The sequence below is a fragment of the Megachile rotundata genome, chromosome 13, assembly GCF_050947335.1.
Source record: "Megachile rotundata isolate GNS110a chromosome 13, iyMegRotu1, whole genome shotgun sequence".
NCBI classification, from domain to species: Eukaryota; Metazoa; Arthropoda; class Insecta; order Hymenoptera; family Megachilidae; genus Megachile; species Megachile rotundata.
This window is the reverse complement of record NC_134995.1, coordinates 11,978,492-11,993,968: the sequence shown is the minus strand read 5'-3', so window position 1 is coordinate 11,993,968 and position 15,477 is coordinate 11,978,492. Positions and strand designations below refer to the sequence as shown.

The 15,477-nt window shown below is 31.9% G+C and overlaps 3 protein-coding genes across 6 annotated transcripts in view; 2 read left to right on the top strand and 1 right to left on the bottom strand.

The window, feature by feature from the left end:
- Window positions 1-7,378, top strand: part of LOC100879878 (CD9 antigen) — a 9,170-nt gene extending 1,792 nt beyond the window's left edge. Inside the window, exons 2-4 of the mRNA XM_003699591.3 lie at window positions 2,495-2,806; window positions 3,084-3,356; window positions 3,602-7,378. Of these exons, the coding sequence (XP_003699639.1) occupies window positions 2,495-2,806; window positions 3,084-3,356; window positions 3,602-3,754 (738 nt within the window). The 3' untranslated portion in view covers window positions 3,755-7,378. The remainder of the gene's footprint in view (window positions 1-2,494; window positions 2,807-3,083; window positions 3,357-3,601) is intronic.
- Window positions 1-13,966, bottom strand: part of LOC100875254 (ATP-dependent DNA helicase Q5) — a 17,546-nt gene extending 3,580 nt beyond the window's left edge. For 2 of the 4 annotated variants that reach the window (XR_013040240.1, XR_013040242.1), the window contains exons 1-14: window positions 13,343-13,675; window positions 13,029-13,153; window positions 12,784-12,948; window positions 12,551-12,727; window positions 12,283-12,462; window positions 12,112-12,217; window positions 11,938-12,046; window positions 11,624-11,851; window positions 11,408-11,557; window positions 2,205-11,315; window positions 1,533-2,103; window positions 1,223-1,454; window positions 978-1,154; window positions 30-241 (exon numbers count right to left, since the gene is read on the bottom strand). Coding sequence is in view for 2 of the 4 variants with exons in the window: in XM_012286601.2 (XP_012141991.2) it covers window positions 10,646-11,315; window positions 11,408-11,557; window positions 11,624-11,851; window positions 11,938-12,046; window positions 12,112-12,217; window positions 12,283-12,462; window positions 12,551-12,727; window positions 12,784-12,948; window positions 13,029-13,153; window positions 13,343-13,448 (2,016 nt within the window). In the remaining 2 variants the exon portion in view is untranslated. Of the gene's footprint in view, window positions 1-29; window positions 242-977; window positions 1,155-1,222; window positions 1,455-1,532; window positions 2,104-2,204; window positions 11,316-11,407; window positions 11,558-11,623; window positions 11,852-11,937; window positions 12,047-12,111; window positions 12,218-12,282; window positions 12,463-12,550; window positions 12,728-12,783; window positions 12,949-13,018; window positions 13,154-13,342; window positions 13,676-13,838 lie in introns of those variants that run through there. The other 2 variants (XM_012286601.2, XM_012286607.2) reach the window with 2 other exon arrangements.
- Window positions 13,855-15,477, top strand: LOC105662624 (trophoblast glycoprotein). Its single transcript, XM_012286617.2, has 4 exons — window positions 13,855-14,109; window positions 14,207-14,523; window positions 14,594-14,964; window positions 15,037-15,477. Exons 1-4 carry the CDS (start codon window positions 13,855-13,857, stop codon window positions 15,276-15,278), a joined length of 1,185 nt encoding a protein of 394 aa, XP_012142007.1. The 3' UTR covers window positions 15,279-15,477.

Here is a 15,477-nt window from a genome sequence, read left to right as displayed (position 1 = left end):
CTCATTTCTGAAAATAAATTTATACTAACAGTGCTGAACTTGGCATATTTGGCACGGAAAATGGGTGTCAAATACTTTCAGAGAAAAGCCATAAGACCGCGTTCTTCTGCTATTTTCTGCTAAACGATGGACAGCTTTGCAAGAATTTAATCGCATTCCATACATTGTATCGTGTATAACTCGACCATTGTTATTTGCTTAATTTGCGGATTGTGCATGATGATAGACTCGGTCATCGTTTCTGCAAAAAATCGATGGTGAATGTTCATGAAGTAATGTACAGCTGTTTATTTTCGTCGTTCAAACGTGAAATCATAGTTCTGAAACAGAATCTGACATCAAACTGACGATGCGTGTATTTTTACTGACTATTACTCGTAATAGTAACTTGTCTGTGCGGTCATATAACACGAAATGTACAGATGTTAACAAGCTAGCTTTTCTTCTATAGGATTCCAACCAATTGTCGTTTAAACTGTTAAAATTATCTACGTTACGTAGTCAATTATTTTATATAAAAAATGTTCCAATAGACAAATATCTGAGTAGACTAGTTACTACTTGCGTAATATGCAAATACGGTATGCAAGTATTAGAATCCACGCAGTTTGCAAAATGTAACAAACACACCCTACGTAACTATTCGTCTTACATTTTTTCTATCAAATTAGGTTAAGTACAGAACCTAACTGTTGGGTCAACAGAGCTTGAAAAAAGTAGCGATCTCTATTTTGTATAAATAATTCAAAATGAGTCACACTTGATAATAATGCTATTATGCAAACAATTACGTTACTTCCTGGTCTATTGAATCATTCAAAAACACAACACCTTTTCGTGTCATATGAAGCCACGTGATTCGCGTTAAATACAGCTCACGTTTAGCTCGATTTACTGTACTATGTTTGATCTTTGATTGTATTGAAAAATCCGCTTGACTCAACCGATCGTCCACGGTTCTTGCATCTGTTTCTTACATCGACATTCACGGCTCGAATCGTACGGGACGCGTTGAGAATACAGGAAGTCCTCTGTTTAAAGGCACGCCTCCATCGGGATTATACGTTGAGTGGAACTCACGAGCGTTCTGCTAGCTTAACCCACTGAACCTTCAATCTTCGAACCCATCATTCTTCGTGAAAACACCGGTTCGACTGCAACGGTGAAACACGATTTATAGGATGTTTCTAGGTGTACGAGGAAATCGAAAAGTCACTCAAACCTTAGGGAAATCTCGTCTTCAAACAGGCAATACTTCAGTGCTTATATTTATTAGTAATAGTGACTATTCTGAAATACTATCATATTGATCTCTGGGGACTCTGTTAACTGCACCTGGACGGATAGAGTTAGTCCATTTCCATTACACAGTTGAATGTTTGCATTATGTTTCATAAACAAATCTTCAGTTACATATTTACTGAACTAATGTATCCCTTCATCCATTTGGTATGCTAATAAAAAATATGTATTAAATAGAATAACAGGAATAAAAATAAGGAATCTATATAGTTTTTAAATTGAAAAATTACCTTAACTTTCCAATAAACATTTTCAAAACAAACGTTTTACAATTTCTGTAGAAAAGGGAAGAATGGGAAAAACCAAGTGCAGTTTACATGGATGTGCACACATCTGGTGGACAGCCCATTGAAAAAGGGTGCGTCCTGTCCTGGTTCGTCTGTTTCGCAAGAATACTTCATTATTTATCCATATAGCACATTGTGAGCGGCGCATAAGCCATAAACCAGCATACTCGTTCCAGGCTTTGTCTGTTTCAATAGGGCCAAAAAGGTCAGGTATATTTTTACGACAAAGTAGGAGAAGACGTTTCACGCGTACAATACATCGTTTGCATCAGCAGCCACGCCGACAATGATTCATATCTGCGCTTTAATTTAAACGAATAGATTTTATAAACATATTCATTAAATAATTTCGGAAATATCAGTCTCATTGTATTCTGTTTTAAAATGTCTTCAATTTTCGAGTTCCAAAATTAAAAATTTGTGGACGTCGGAGCAGAGACTAGGTGATACGTTCCGAACGTGAATAGCATTCCAGCTAGGCAATGTATCCTATCTAAAAAGATCCTGGTCGACCCTAAAATACAGAAAAAAGTCTTATCGCTATCTCGACTACCTCCCTACCGTTTCTTAGAAAATCGTTTGTAACACTACTGTATCTATACTAGGCAATCCTACCGTTGCATCTAAAACATTCATTGTCCAGCGGATATGGAACACATAAAAATGGTTGATTTGTTGAACACTTATCTTCATCATTAACTATCGCAGTCCGACCCGCTTATCACGGTCAAACAAGAATTCTCACGGTTCTTGTGTTAAAATACTGCTACTAAATCCTTGCATTGGTAGTACAATTTACTGTTTTCCTTTCAGGTCTATAATTAAATTAAATATAGAAACATTAAACCAGGACTTTTTCCTCTATCTTTCAGTTTAGCATTAACTGATTAAATTTTTATTTTTAGGCTGTGGGACTAGCAGCAGTGGTACTGGCAGTATGGATGCTAACGGACCAAACGTTCCTGATGTCTTTGACTCAGGAACAGCACAACTTCAACGCCGGTGTCTATATCCTGCTCTCGGCTGGGATTTTAATGCTGATAGTAGCATTTCTGGGATGCTGTGGTGCCTTCCGTGAATCCCAGTGTATGCTGGTCGCTTTCTTCAGTTGCCTACTAGTGGTTATCGTTGCACAAATCGCGGCTGGAGCATGGCTTTACAGCAACAGAAATCGCCTCGAGGAGCTGGTCAAGTCTTCCGTGATAAATACCGTTAAGGTATCTGCAATTACTTGACTTTATTGCGAGCTAAACGCTCGACAGGTATCCGTTAAAGGGAATTTGTAATTAGCCGGAAAGTCGTTTTTCTATGCTGGCCATCTATAATTAGTTTATTCGCCCCGCGAAACTGGCTATCCATCCAGACATCTATAATCACTTCATTTATCACTCTGAGTTAGATTAACGCCATCAGTATTGTTTTTACTTGCGTAATCATTTAATCGCATCATAGTAACATTGAAACTAAGTTTACAAAAGTGCTTCTCGTTTTTAGAATCAATACGGCGAAGACAGTTCTCATACAGATGCTGTAGACGCATTTCAATCGAGTCTGGGATGTTGTGGAGCTACTGGTCCATCAGATTGGACAGGTAGTAAATATGCAACCAGAGATCCTTCGATTCCCGTCAGTATAACTGTCTCCGGCGACGCCAATAGCGTGTATAAGGTACCCAAATCCTGCTGCAAGGACAAAGAGAGTGTTGATTGTAAAGCAGATCGGAATATTAAAGTCGCTAGCACCGTTAGTCCAGCAATTTACAACGAGGTAATCATTCTTCTTGCACATCTTCGTAACGTCATTAGAACTTATATAACAAGGTTTCCTTCTTAGAAAACTGAAATGAAATGTCGTTATCGTAATTTGAATTAAAAACAGTAGATCAGGTTTGCGTTCTATAGAAAAGTATATCATGATTCACCAGTGGAATCACGCCTGGTTGAGCGCGTTAATATACCAATCATCGTAAAAGCATAGACCTGATTGAACTTTACAAACGTTTTTTACTTCAGGGTTGTATAGACAAGCTGATGGATGTACTGAACCACCAACAAGACAATGTCATCATTGTGACATCTGTCATAGGCATTCTGGAACTTCTTGGATTGATATTTTCTTTAGTATTGTGCTGCGCAATTGGATCATCCGATAGATACAAAGCTTGAATGGAATAAATTGTATAGATCGGTGTATAATCCTTCCTTATGCCACATATCGTTGTGTCACAATCTTCTAACTGGTATTTGATCTCTGTGCCAATCTGAATAGGTTTACCCCTGTCTGTCTCTGATGTTCACCTGGAACGAGAAAAAGACTTTATTAATTAAGAGATTGCAACAAGTCCTTTGTGAGAATTATATTTAAGTGTTCAAATTGAATCTCATTCATTAACAAGGTTCTGATATACAGTTCTTCAGTGTTACGTACTGTATGTTCAAGGTTTTTAGATATTGTATTATTATTCTGCTCAGGGACAAAAATGACAGATCTTTTTACCAATATATTTTATATGTTCATGACAATTTATTTATGCGTAAGGAAAATTCATTATGAATTAGTATCATAAAAGATACTAACTAGAATGTTAATTTACTGTTCATTGTCCCATTCATACATTTTATGAATTTGTGAAATTAAACAACAATATGTTCAATTTAATATTCTGTTGTTCTAATTTTAGCAAATGAGTTATACATGAAATGATCACAGATTTAAACCAAGATTGGAACAACAGAATATTACATTAAACATATCATTATTTATTAAATAACCCATTCAATATCAATTCTCCGAATATATGTATGAAATATTCGATTCAATATTGAAGAAGGTACATGTAAAAAAATTCAGTTTGTTTCTTACTGCCAAATGCTCTTTTCCTTACTAAAGACTTACACGAATGAGCATTTAATGTTTTACACAGTACCTATACGATTTACATTTTTGTTAGGCCAAAGTAGTAGACCAAATTAATGTTAATGTGTTAAAAAAGGAGCGAAAGAGAGGGAGAGAGAGAAAGAGGGATGAATTGGTTGGAGTTTGGATTGACTGGATATTTCTTTGTTGCAACTGGTATATACAAGGAACCATTCACAATTCTCTTCAATTTCATTTTTTCTGCTTGCTAAAAACTGCCATACAATCATTTTCATTCTTTTCACGTATGCACAAAGTGTTTTTAATGTAATAATTTTTTCTTGGTCAACATTTTTGGAACACTTTTTTAACTTTTCTATTCATTCTTAAAAGTACAAAGCTTTGGATAAGTAATATCATAAGCTGTTCTGTCATTGCCAATATACCAGTTTTAACATGTGTGCGTATATGTAGATAAATATTATATATATATATAAATATTATAATACAAAAGATGCTCTGAAAAGATTAATCTGATAATTAATATTGATGTCTAAATGAGATTATGTTATTGTAAGAACGCTACTAAGCGATTTTGTTTCATGTAGCGTTATAGTCTATCCATGTTATAATTAAAGTAAAAAAAAAGGACATAGCTAACCAAAAGCAACTAATTTTTATAAGACCAATCTTTTATTGCAAAAATTCCTGTGTTCAACCTCATTAGTGTTCAACATTGTCAATACATTATATAGTTTTTTAACAAGGTATCTCTACCTGTGAAACTGTTTAACAGTAATTAGAATACAGATATGAATTTGAGTCTATATTAAAATTGTAACTATTGACGTTAGATGAAGCAACCTTTGTGCGTGTGTGTGCATTGAACAAATTGATAATTATGCAACAGGCTAAATATTATAAAAAGTACAATTTTACTGTTAGTTGCTTTTGGTATAGTTATGTCTTAAGAAAGTGATTGATATATTTGACGATGAATATTTAACACAAATTATATATAATAGTAGCAAATAGATCAAACATTTATCAACTGTTCAACTAATATTTATTGTCAAATGATTTAGTATAGATTAAAATAAAAAATGATCTTTTTCATATAATTATTTTGCTACGAGTATGGTACAAAAAAGTTGGGGAAGTATTTAAATTTTCTTTTTCCTTTATATGTTCCATATCAAAATCATAGTGTCTAGTCTATAAAAATTGAATTCCTAATTTATCATTTATTTTATTCTGAAATTAACATGTTGCTTAACACTCTTTTCTGAAAAGTTGTTATTACTTAACAAGCTATCAGAAACAAAGCAGAATAAATTCCATCTTATAAAAACATAATTTACTGTATCAAAAACTGATTGTATTAACATAAAATAGCTGTGAAAAACAATATGTTAATTTCCTGCTTTGCTGTAATATTACTTTACTGTTTCTTATTTTTATATATTTAAGGATGATGCTGCACACTATTCACTAGTGTAATAGTGGTGTATATTATATCATGTTTATTAACCAGAAATTCTTGAATTTTATTTTAAATTAATTTTTGTCAATAATTACCAATGCTCCTTTGTAATTATAACATTCAAGAAGTTCTGGTTAAACAAATAGATAATCATCTATACATATATACATATATATCTGATGTTATGTGTGTAAAAAATAATACAATCAATAAAAAATTGAGGCGCTTATTCGGATATAAACAAAAAATATCGCCCAACGAGCGACTTTGGTAATTTGATTGCTATAAAATTACGGGTTTTATCATTTCCACTTGTTAAGTAGTTTTGTAAAGCGCAAAATTATATTATCAGCTAGTACATAATAACATATGTATAATACGTTAAGCTAAATTTTGTATTCAGTTTCTATTGAATGATAATTAAACCTCGTGTGAACGTGGTTTTTATAAAAATAACTAGTAAACTGTAGATGTTACACATTTACAACATGTTAAAGTCTGCAAAGTATACATAAATTATATAATCTATATACTATAAAATTGGTTATACTTTGCAGATTTCAGTATATAAATGTATGAACACCCACAGCCTAGTAATTAGCATAAAATTGTAAAGAATGATAAATTCAAAAATGTATCGTAAAGTCTAATGTGTTCCCAAATGGTTAAAGGAAATTTTTGTTGTTCAGGTATGTTTTATAAACTCTGCTACTCTCACTATGTTACATACTACAAGGTAAGATTTAATTGCACCTCGTAAAGCAAATATGGATTTGAGGACAATCTGTAAGCGTTAACAATTTGCAATCATTGCATATCCATCGTCTCATTCTTTCTTGTGTGTGCATGTTAATTATTGTAATTATACTGGTTTTTTGCTTATGTGCTTTTTTGCTGTAAAGAAAGAAAAGAACAAGCGATAGATATGGATGATACATACAGAAATTTAAAAAAGGACATATTAATGTTACAAAAAATGGAATATCCATTATCACTTGTATAATATTCTTTATTTTGATATTAATATATTTATATACACCTACATATATATATATTATATATGTATATACAGATTTTCTTACTAATTTTTCTTACTTCTCATTATATGTGTTTTCACTTAAGTGCTTGTACACGTTGTATAGTTTCTTTTAAAAGCGTTCTACTTTAGTGTAACTTTAAATGATGTATAATTATCGATCAAAGTATGACGTACTGAAATTAATTCGTCTGTAAGACGATAACTTTATCCTGCGCACTTTTGAATATTTATGCAATGATAAACGGTATTACTTTTGCCATATCTTACGAATCAACAAATGGAACTAGACACAATGTATCTTTTAATCTGTATACACGATTTTCAAATATGCGTTCATTTGCAAACTCCTGTACGATATACAAGTAAATGTTACAAAAGATGTTCAAAACATTCAATATACATTTAATGGAATTGCTCTGAGTTGCTCTTACCCCGTTTTTAATTTATATTTCGAACATTTCTTACCTAACTCCGAAAGCACAACGCTATAAGTTTCTTTACGTGGAATGAAAAGAAATAAGTTGTTCCATTGAGTTATTTCGTAAATTCGAATATAATACATTTTTACCGGTAGATTTTATAGATGGCGCTGAAAATGGACGTGTTTAGCGCGCTTATTTAAAATTCATTTAAAAATCTAACAACAGAGGGCACAATAAAATTAATACGAAACCCGAGTACCGTCATGCAAGATTGAAATGGTAATCAGGTATAAATACGCGATTTAATATTTCATATCATGTAGCAGAATTCATTTGAATTCATCGCAATTAGAATATTATATTGTACGTGGTGTGCGTATTATTTTTAGAATGTTTGTATTTGAAATGCAAATGAAGAAATATAAGGTATTAAGTAATATTTGTTCTAAAGTATTGTTTACGATAGTGGAACAATATCCAAGTACAAAGCGACTTACTGTTGATGCAACTCTATGCTTTTCAGGATTTTTAATTCTACGTTAATTAATTTTCATAAGGTACATAATATTATATAATTAAAAACAGTTTTTTTTAATGAAAAATGAGGCTATGCTTTAAATTATGTAAATGTGTAGTGATATTGCCAATGTCCATGTACTGTATCCTTGATGGAATATTAAGAACAGGAAATACGTAATCAAATGACACCACCTGAGATCTTGAAAATTATAGCTTTTATGGCTATTAATATCAATTCTTGGAGATGTTAACACTCGTCTTAAAAAAATTGTTTTGGACCATAAATTTTATTGGATAATAACGACTACGAATTTTAAAGATTTATCCACGTTAAAATCGTAGGTAAATGTTTATATACTTTCTACTTAACACACATCGCACAGTTTATCTAGTCGGCCGTCGAAGGTTCTGCAAATAGACAGAAAAATGATGAAAATGGAAGAACAATATTCGGTAATTAATACATGTTCTAATATATTGATATATTTAGTAGAAATTTTTATTTAATGACACGGTGTATTTTTAAAGGAGATTCGACAGTCGTCCAAGCTTGCATCACGCGTTCAAATTTTAATTGCCTTGAACTGGAACGCCTCGAGAAACACATGCATATATGCAAGGTGAAAGACACTAAAACATCAACCACAGATTCATCCAAGTTGCACAGAAACAAAAGCAAGAAAATGTTTGACTGGACAGAAAATAATACAAATAAGTAAAAAAAAGAGAGATAACGAAACGACAGAGGACAGGACACGTACATATATGTATATTTGCATCAGTATGCGATAGGTATGAAACGAAGACAAGGTTCAAGGATTTAGCAATTCAGTTAACATGTCTTTGATGCAAATATTTGATGTACATATATTTTTCAGTACGAGAGTCGGCACTATAACGCTTGACAATACACCGACGATTAAAGTATAGAACATGTTGCGATAAAATATAGAACAGTAAGATATCAAGATGATATGTAAATTTATTTATAACTGCGCTCGTGATGTCCTAAATTAGGGTCGAACCTCGTGTGTCCCCAATGAATTCTTTTCTCAGGAAGCGAAGCTCTAAAAAAAGAATGCAAAGAGGAGAAACGAAGAACGATAAAAAAGAAAGTAAAAAAGAACGGGAGAAAAGCACAGGCGGACCGAGGAAAAAGGAGGGACGACGGGTAACAAGGAGAAAGTGAGAAAAGGTGTAGGAAGGGTTGGAAGGAGGGAGTACAGGTGCGGCTGCTACGTCCAGAGCGCCTCCAAGTGTAATACTGTCCGTCGTGTTGCAGAGAGAAGTCCTCTTTTCCGCCTCATTCCAGCCTGTCCCGATATTTCGAGCATCTCGTGATCCGTCTCGCTGCCGTGTTCCTTCAACAGGTTGCTCCTACACATCGCGACTAAGTTGGGTCAGCAAACTTTGTGACTGCTTTGTCAGTGAAATTCAAGCAGGCACGCTACTAAAAAGACTCTTAGTTTCAATGTTATTCACCAAGCATCGTTAAAGTATTAAAGTGAAACGAATTTTTGTTGATGTAACGAGAGATGAAAATTAGAGGGATTCTGTGATTCTTGCACGAGTGTGTCACTGTACTTGAATGAATCACGGTCTCCTTCCATTGTTTTGGCTGGTGAGTACCGGCAATATTTAAATAATTGTTTATACTTTGAACGTCACTGCTGTCCGTGAGCGATATCGTTGATTCTCGTATTTGCTCTGAAGTGTAACGAAAATGATAAAAAGTTCATGGTAAAAAATGACATCACACTTGAGTTTAGACATGTAGTTGTATTTCTTGTAAACAATATTTATATTTTCTATTAAAAATTAAAATTGTAAACTTAGATAATTATAAAAGAACATTGAAGATTTACTATGTAAAGAGTAATATATATTGGTATAAAATTCAGTCTTTAGTAAATAATACATACATAATAATAACTAAATTTAAAAACAATTTAAATCCTAAGCACAAACAGGTATTAAATAAGATCTTTATAAAATGAAACAAGCTTTAGGGACATTATTTTATAAAATATACGCGTGATAAAACTGAAGAGGCCTTTTCAGCACAATATTTTGTGCTTGATATCACCTGTTGCGTGGGTGAGCAAGTTCGACGTTTTACGAGTATGACTCGTCGACCTACTTTGGTTCTAGCATTGATGCGATACAAATCGATCTATTAAAAAAAATATTTTGACTAAAATCATGCATCCTATAAACATTTTATAAAAAATAAAATTAACCTTTTACATATTGCGATGATCGACAATTATAGCCAGAACCCGAGCGAACATTTACAGGATGAAATAAATAAATTATAAATTTTTTAAGTATAGAGAATTCTATGAAAATTTTGATATTTCCAAATTTATAAATTTTTAAATTTAGCTGTGGTTCTAAGACATACACTGTCACGCCGGTTCTGGTTGTAACTAACGTTATTATAATACTAAATAATTTTTAACTGTAACAGTATCAGCATCATATATAAAAAGATTATTAAATATACAGTGGTTCATACACCTATAAATGTATTAGTTACTATATCAAATTTAAAACATGCATTAACAACGTATTATACTTTTCTGCCTTAACATTATTTCTTTTATAATTTCAACATTACTGATTTAGACAGTACTTAACTATAAAATATTCTACTACTGTATTATTACGCGACTCGTTTCAGTATGAGTCATTCTTAAGGTGTTCCACAGCCAGATTTGGACGTGCAACAATTCTCTTATCTCATTTTTTCTGTTTCTATAGCCGCTTTATCATCGGAACCTAATTTTCCCCGCTTGAGTTTTAGGTTTTCGCAACGCGTGTCTAAGACGTGGAGACGTTTTTTAGATTTTTTAGAATGCCATTCGTCATCAATAATAACAGCTTTATTAGAGTCTCTCCTTGGAATCAGATTGCGTCTTTCATCTTCATTTACTTTACCGATACTCGATTTACTTACGTATACATTTTTTGCATTGGAAGTTCTGACACAATTTGTTTTTTTCGCTGAACTTTTTATGGCGTTGTGTCTAGATATACTCGGTTCTAGCGGCATCACTTCTTTGTTTGAATCATTCTCATTCACTGAAGGTAATGACGTGCACGAACTTGCGTATATTACGTCTGTATTATCCGCTGTACATTTTGCAGTATCCGACGTATTAACTTGTACGCAATATTTTTTTGATAATCGCATAATCAGTGATCTATTTTCTGTGAACAATTTTTTCTTGTTGTCTAATAATTTGTTGTTACAAGGGTCGACCCGTTCATCATTACCCTTAGCTTTAATAGTTTCTACGCATATAATTTTCGGCTTTTTATAATTAGTTTTTGAAATATCTTTTGATTGTTTCTCAGTGTTTATGTCAGCTTCATTATTTGGCAAATCTTCATTTATGTCACAACTAGGAATTACAAAGAGTTTGGAACTTAAGTTTCCACTTGTAAAAATAAAAAGAACTTTTGAACTTTTAAGATCCTGTATATGAATACTTACACATACTTAACTCCCTCTATGCTTTCAGAAAATGTAATAAATTTAGAAGTTCTAACTTTTACCATTTCATTAGTCTTACAGACATCACAGTTTGTTTTGCAAGGTGGTATAACATGTCCAAAATATTTACTAATGTTTGAGTGACGACATCTGAGGAAAATTGTATATTTATTTATATCTAATTCTGATATTGAATTTAAGATAGGAATTTCTTACTTTACTGAAAGACAATAGGATACAAATTTGTTGTATTCACTTAATCGTTGTTTCACATGATCTCCAGTATTCATCAATTTGTGATTTTCAATAGCTGTTTTTATAGAAGAATATTCTTCCACACTAAAGTATATTCTACAATATTTCTGTTCATTATGTGCATAGGTTTGTGCAGATTCCCTATAGTACTTGGCAATATTTTCAGGTATTGTCCAATACACTGTGCCTCTAGTTAAATAAGTATTTTATAAATCAATATAATTATAAATTCAGGGCTGTGTATTACTTGTTCTTTTATTTTAGTATATCCAAACCTAATTGACTGTTTATAAATGAATCCATAATTGTAAGTTGTAGTAATAACATAAGCATTACCAGACATCCATTTGTTTTCAATATTACGTTGTGCTTTACTTTTCAATCCTAAAATAAGTTTCAAGGTTTATTGTGTACTCTAAGAACTATAATTTGAATTACAATTTGCTTACTATGGTGATATGTAAGTGTAGATATTCCAGAAGCATTTAACTTATCTTTCAATAACTCTGCAGTTATTACTTCTTTACAGTAGACGATGATAAAACCTTTTTTTGTCTGAGTGCAAACAATATTAATAAATACTTATCTTTTAATCCCAACAGAAGAATAAGTCAATTTACCTTATGAACTGCTGATTCAAAGAACCCTAATACTTCCACAATATAATTTTTAAGATGTTCAAATGGATCAGAAAGGATATCTAAAAACCATATGTCATAGTATACATTGATTTGTTGTACAGGTAATTTAAATATTTTTGGTGTTTTTAATGCCAACAAATTGCAAATGTCTTTAATTACCTGTTAATTTATTTGATAAACAAAATTACATACATTCAGTGTTTCTAATAAATAAGAAATATCAATGTAATTGATTAACTTTAATTACCTCATCAGTAACAGTTGTGGTTACTGCAATTTGTGGTATACTTGCACATATTTTATCAAGTTCAAATATCTTTTTATAATCAGGTGTATATTCATACCCCAATGTACTTAAACAATGTGCTTCATTAAATACAATGTAAGATAATATCTTACGATCTTTCAATGAAAGTATAAGCTTCTGTTGAAACATTTCAGAATTATATTACAATAAGAGAGAATATAACAATCATTTACCTTAAAATATGCTACACCAGCCATGTTAGGAGTAGCATACAATAATACTATTGTAGGAGAAGTAGATGTTAAATCATTTACAATATTTTGTTGCTTGTTGAAATATATACTTGGATGTAATACTCGTGCATTGATTTGCTTAGTTTTTAAAAAATCTGTTTGTTTCTAAAATCACATACTCATAACTTAACATTTAAAAAATTATGAGTAATATAATTTGAAACCTGATACTAACAATATATTACCTTCATAAAAGATAATTTTGGGGAAAAAATGATAGCGACTTTGCCTTTTTGTATAATAATTGGTAACTGAAAGCATAAAGATCTACCAAAACCAGGAGGCATTGAAATACATACATATTTTGGATCTGCAATTTTAATATATTATATTTATGTTTGAATTTGTATTTTATGTATGAATTAAATAATACATTAATGACTAAACATATAACATATTGAAAATATATTTCTTAAACATATAACTTAAGGAAGTGTTTTTATTTAAAACCAAAATTCTGAAAATTCCAACAAAATTTTCATTTTAAAGGAACACTAACCTTTAATAATGGCAGTGACAGCATCTTTTTGAACATCATTTTTAAAGTTATCATAACCAAACACGGACTGTAGTGTTTTTATTACGCTTGCTTCATCATACTTCATTGTTACATATTTTATTAAACTAAATAAAAAATGATAACAAGTTTAAATCATTATCACCTAAACATTTTTCAAAACTTCTTCCATATGCACTTGCTTACGAAAGAATAATTTCATTGGCGGGACAAAATGACATATTGGTCATTCAAATGTTCCAGCCAATCAGCAGTAAGGATTTAAAATGCAGGTCATGCGGTAATATTTGAAAGATATAAATTCTTTTTACAGACATGGAAAGAAATTGAAATTACATATAATTGATAAAAGAATCCTTGGAAAAGTAATTTTCCAATGAAAAATAGGGAAACTATAATCGTCTTGGCAGATGAACACACACGTAAGTTCCATGTTTAATAAACAGAAGTGTAATTAAACTTAACAAATTATTATCACCTTTCATTTTAGATGCATGATGGTGAACTTTTACGTAATATTATTTTTAATATGTGCGTCCACCGCAGAACTGTCCAATGATTGTAATGACCCCAACTGGCACTCGTTGGAGACATTGGAAACCGCTAGAGCAAACTGCGGACCAATTTTTGAGAATCGATGTACTTGCATGACAACGTGTTATGAACACCACCATCAATATGTTGTTAACTGTACTGATTCGAATTTCCGTAGCACATCACCACTCGCACATTTACCAAATGAAACACAAGTAAATTCGACATTTAAAAGATTTGGTTATAACATTAAGCGACTTAAGACTCTTTTAATTAAGAATTTTTGATCTAACAAATTTGTATTACTTTCAGGTTCTAATTTTTACTGGAAACCAGCTTACAGAACTTCCATGGAATGTATTTGGCACCCTGGATAGTTTACCTAATTTAAGAGTGATTGATATGTCTAATAATAAGATCAAAGAAATTCGAGGAAAAGCGTATCACCACGTTCAACGTGTGGAACGACTGATTCTAGATTTTAACGAATTATCCTTGGACCCTGCACGAAACCATCCCAGAATGTTCTCTAATTTTGTATCTCTTTTGGAACTTCATTTAACTGATGCTTTTGAAGATGGGCCTCCAAGAGATCGTGCAGCTATGTTGCATGATATTTTTGTAAATAGGTATTAGATTGATTAATGTTTTGAAACTTATAGGTAGAATCAAAACTGAATAAGTACCTTTTCATTGTAGTAATTTAACGCAACTCATAAAATTGCACTTGGAGCAGAATGAAATATCAGAGTTCCGAGATCCTAACGTTTTTTGTGATTTACCAAATCTCCTGGATCTCTATTTGGGTGACAATGCATTGACAGCTCTGCACTTCAACATATCTTGTCTTCACAATCTTCGTTTTGTGGATCTCCAACGAAATAAATTTAAGAGGATTCTTGAACGTGATTTGCACGCCATGGACACTATTGTTAAGCACAATCAAAGTATAGTGGTGGACTTTACCGGAAATCCATTAGAATGTTCCTGCAAACTTAATCCCTTTATTAAATGGATGAAGAAAACTAAAGTATTTGTCCGCAATAAGGGCAGTTTGAAATGTTATAAAGGTATTAAATTAATATAACTTTCAAAGATGTTTCTTCTTTCTTCATTCTATAGTACTCTCATTATTGTTACAGGTGATGTACTTCATGAAATCCACGAGACGAAAAATTGCACGCCAAAATTGTTCTCATCAGCTTCACGCAGTGCAACTGCCGCATTATTTTTACTTTCGTTAGTATTGATAGGACTCGTGTGTGCTCTGATATACTTGCAACGTACAAAATTGCAGAAAAAAATTGAGCCGATATTGGACTCTGTAAATAAAAGGGTGCGGTATACCTCAATAGCGACTGGCGATAATCGTGAAGACCTGTAGCCAATTTAATAACCGACTGTTTTCAAACTGTTAAAGTTCCATTTTTTTTACTATGTAGTACTTAAACAATTTTGTTTGTTTTTAATATTATGGATAGTCTGAAATCAAAAGAACATAAGATATTAATATTTATAATACTTTACACAGTGATTAATGTAAGATTTAAATAAAATGTAAAACGATCATGTAAAAATGTAAA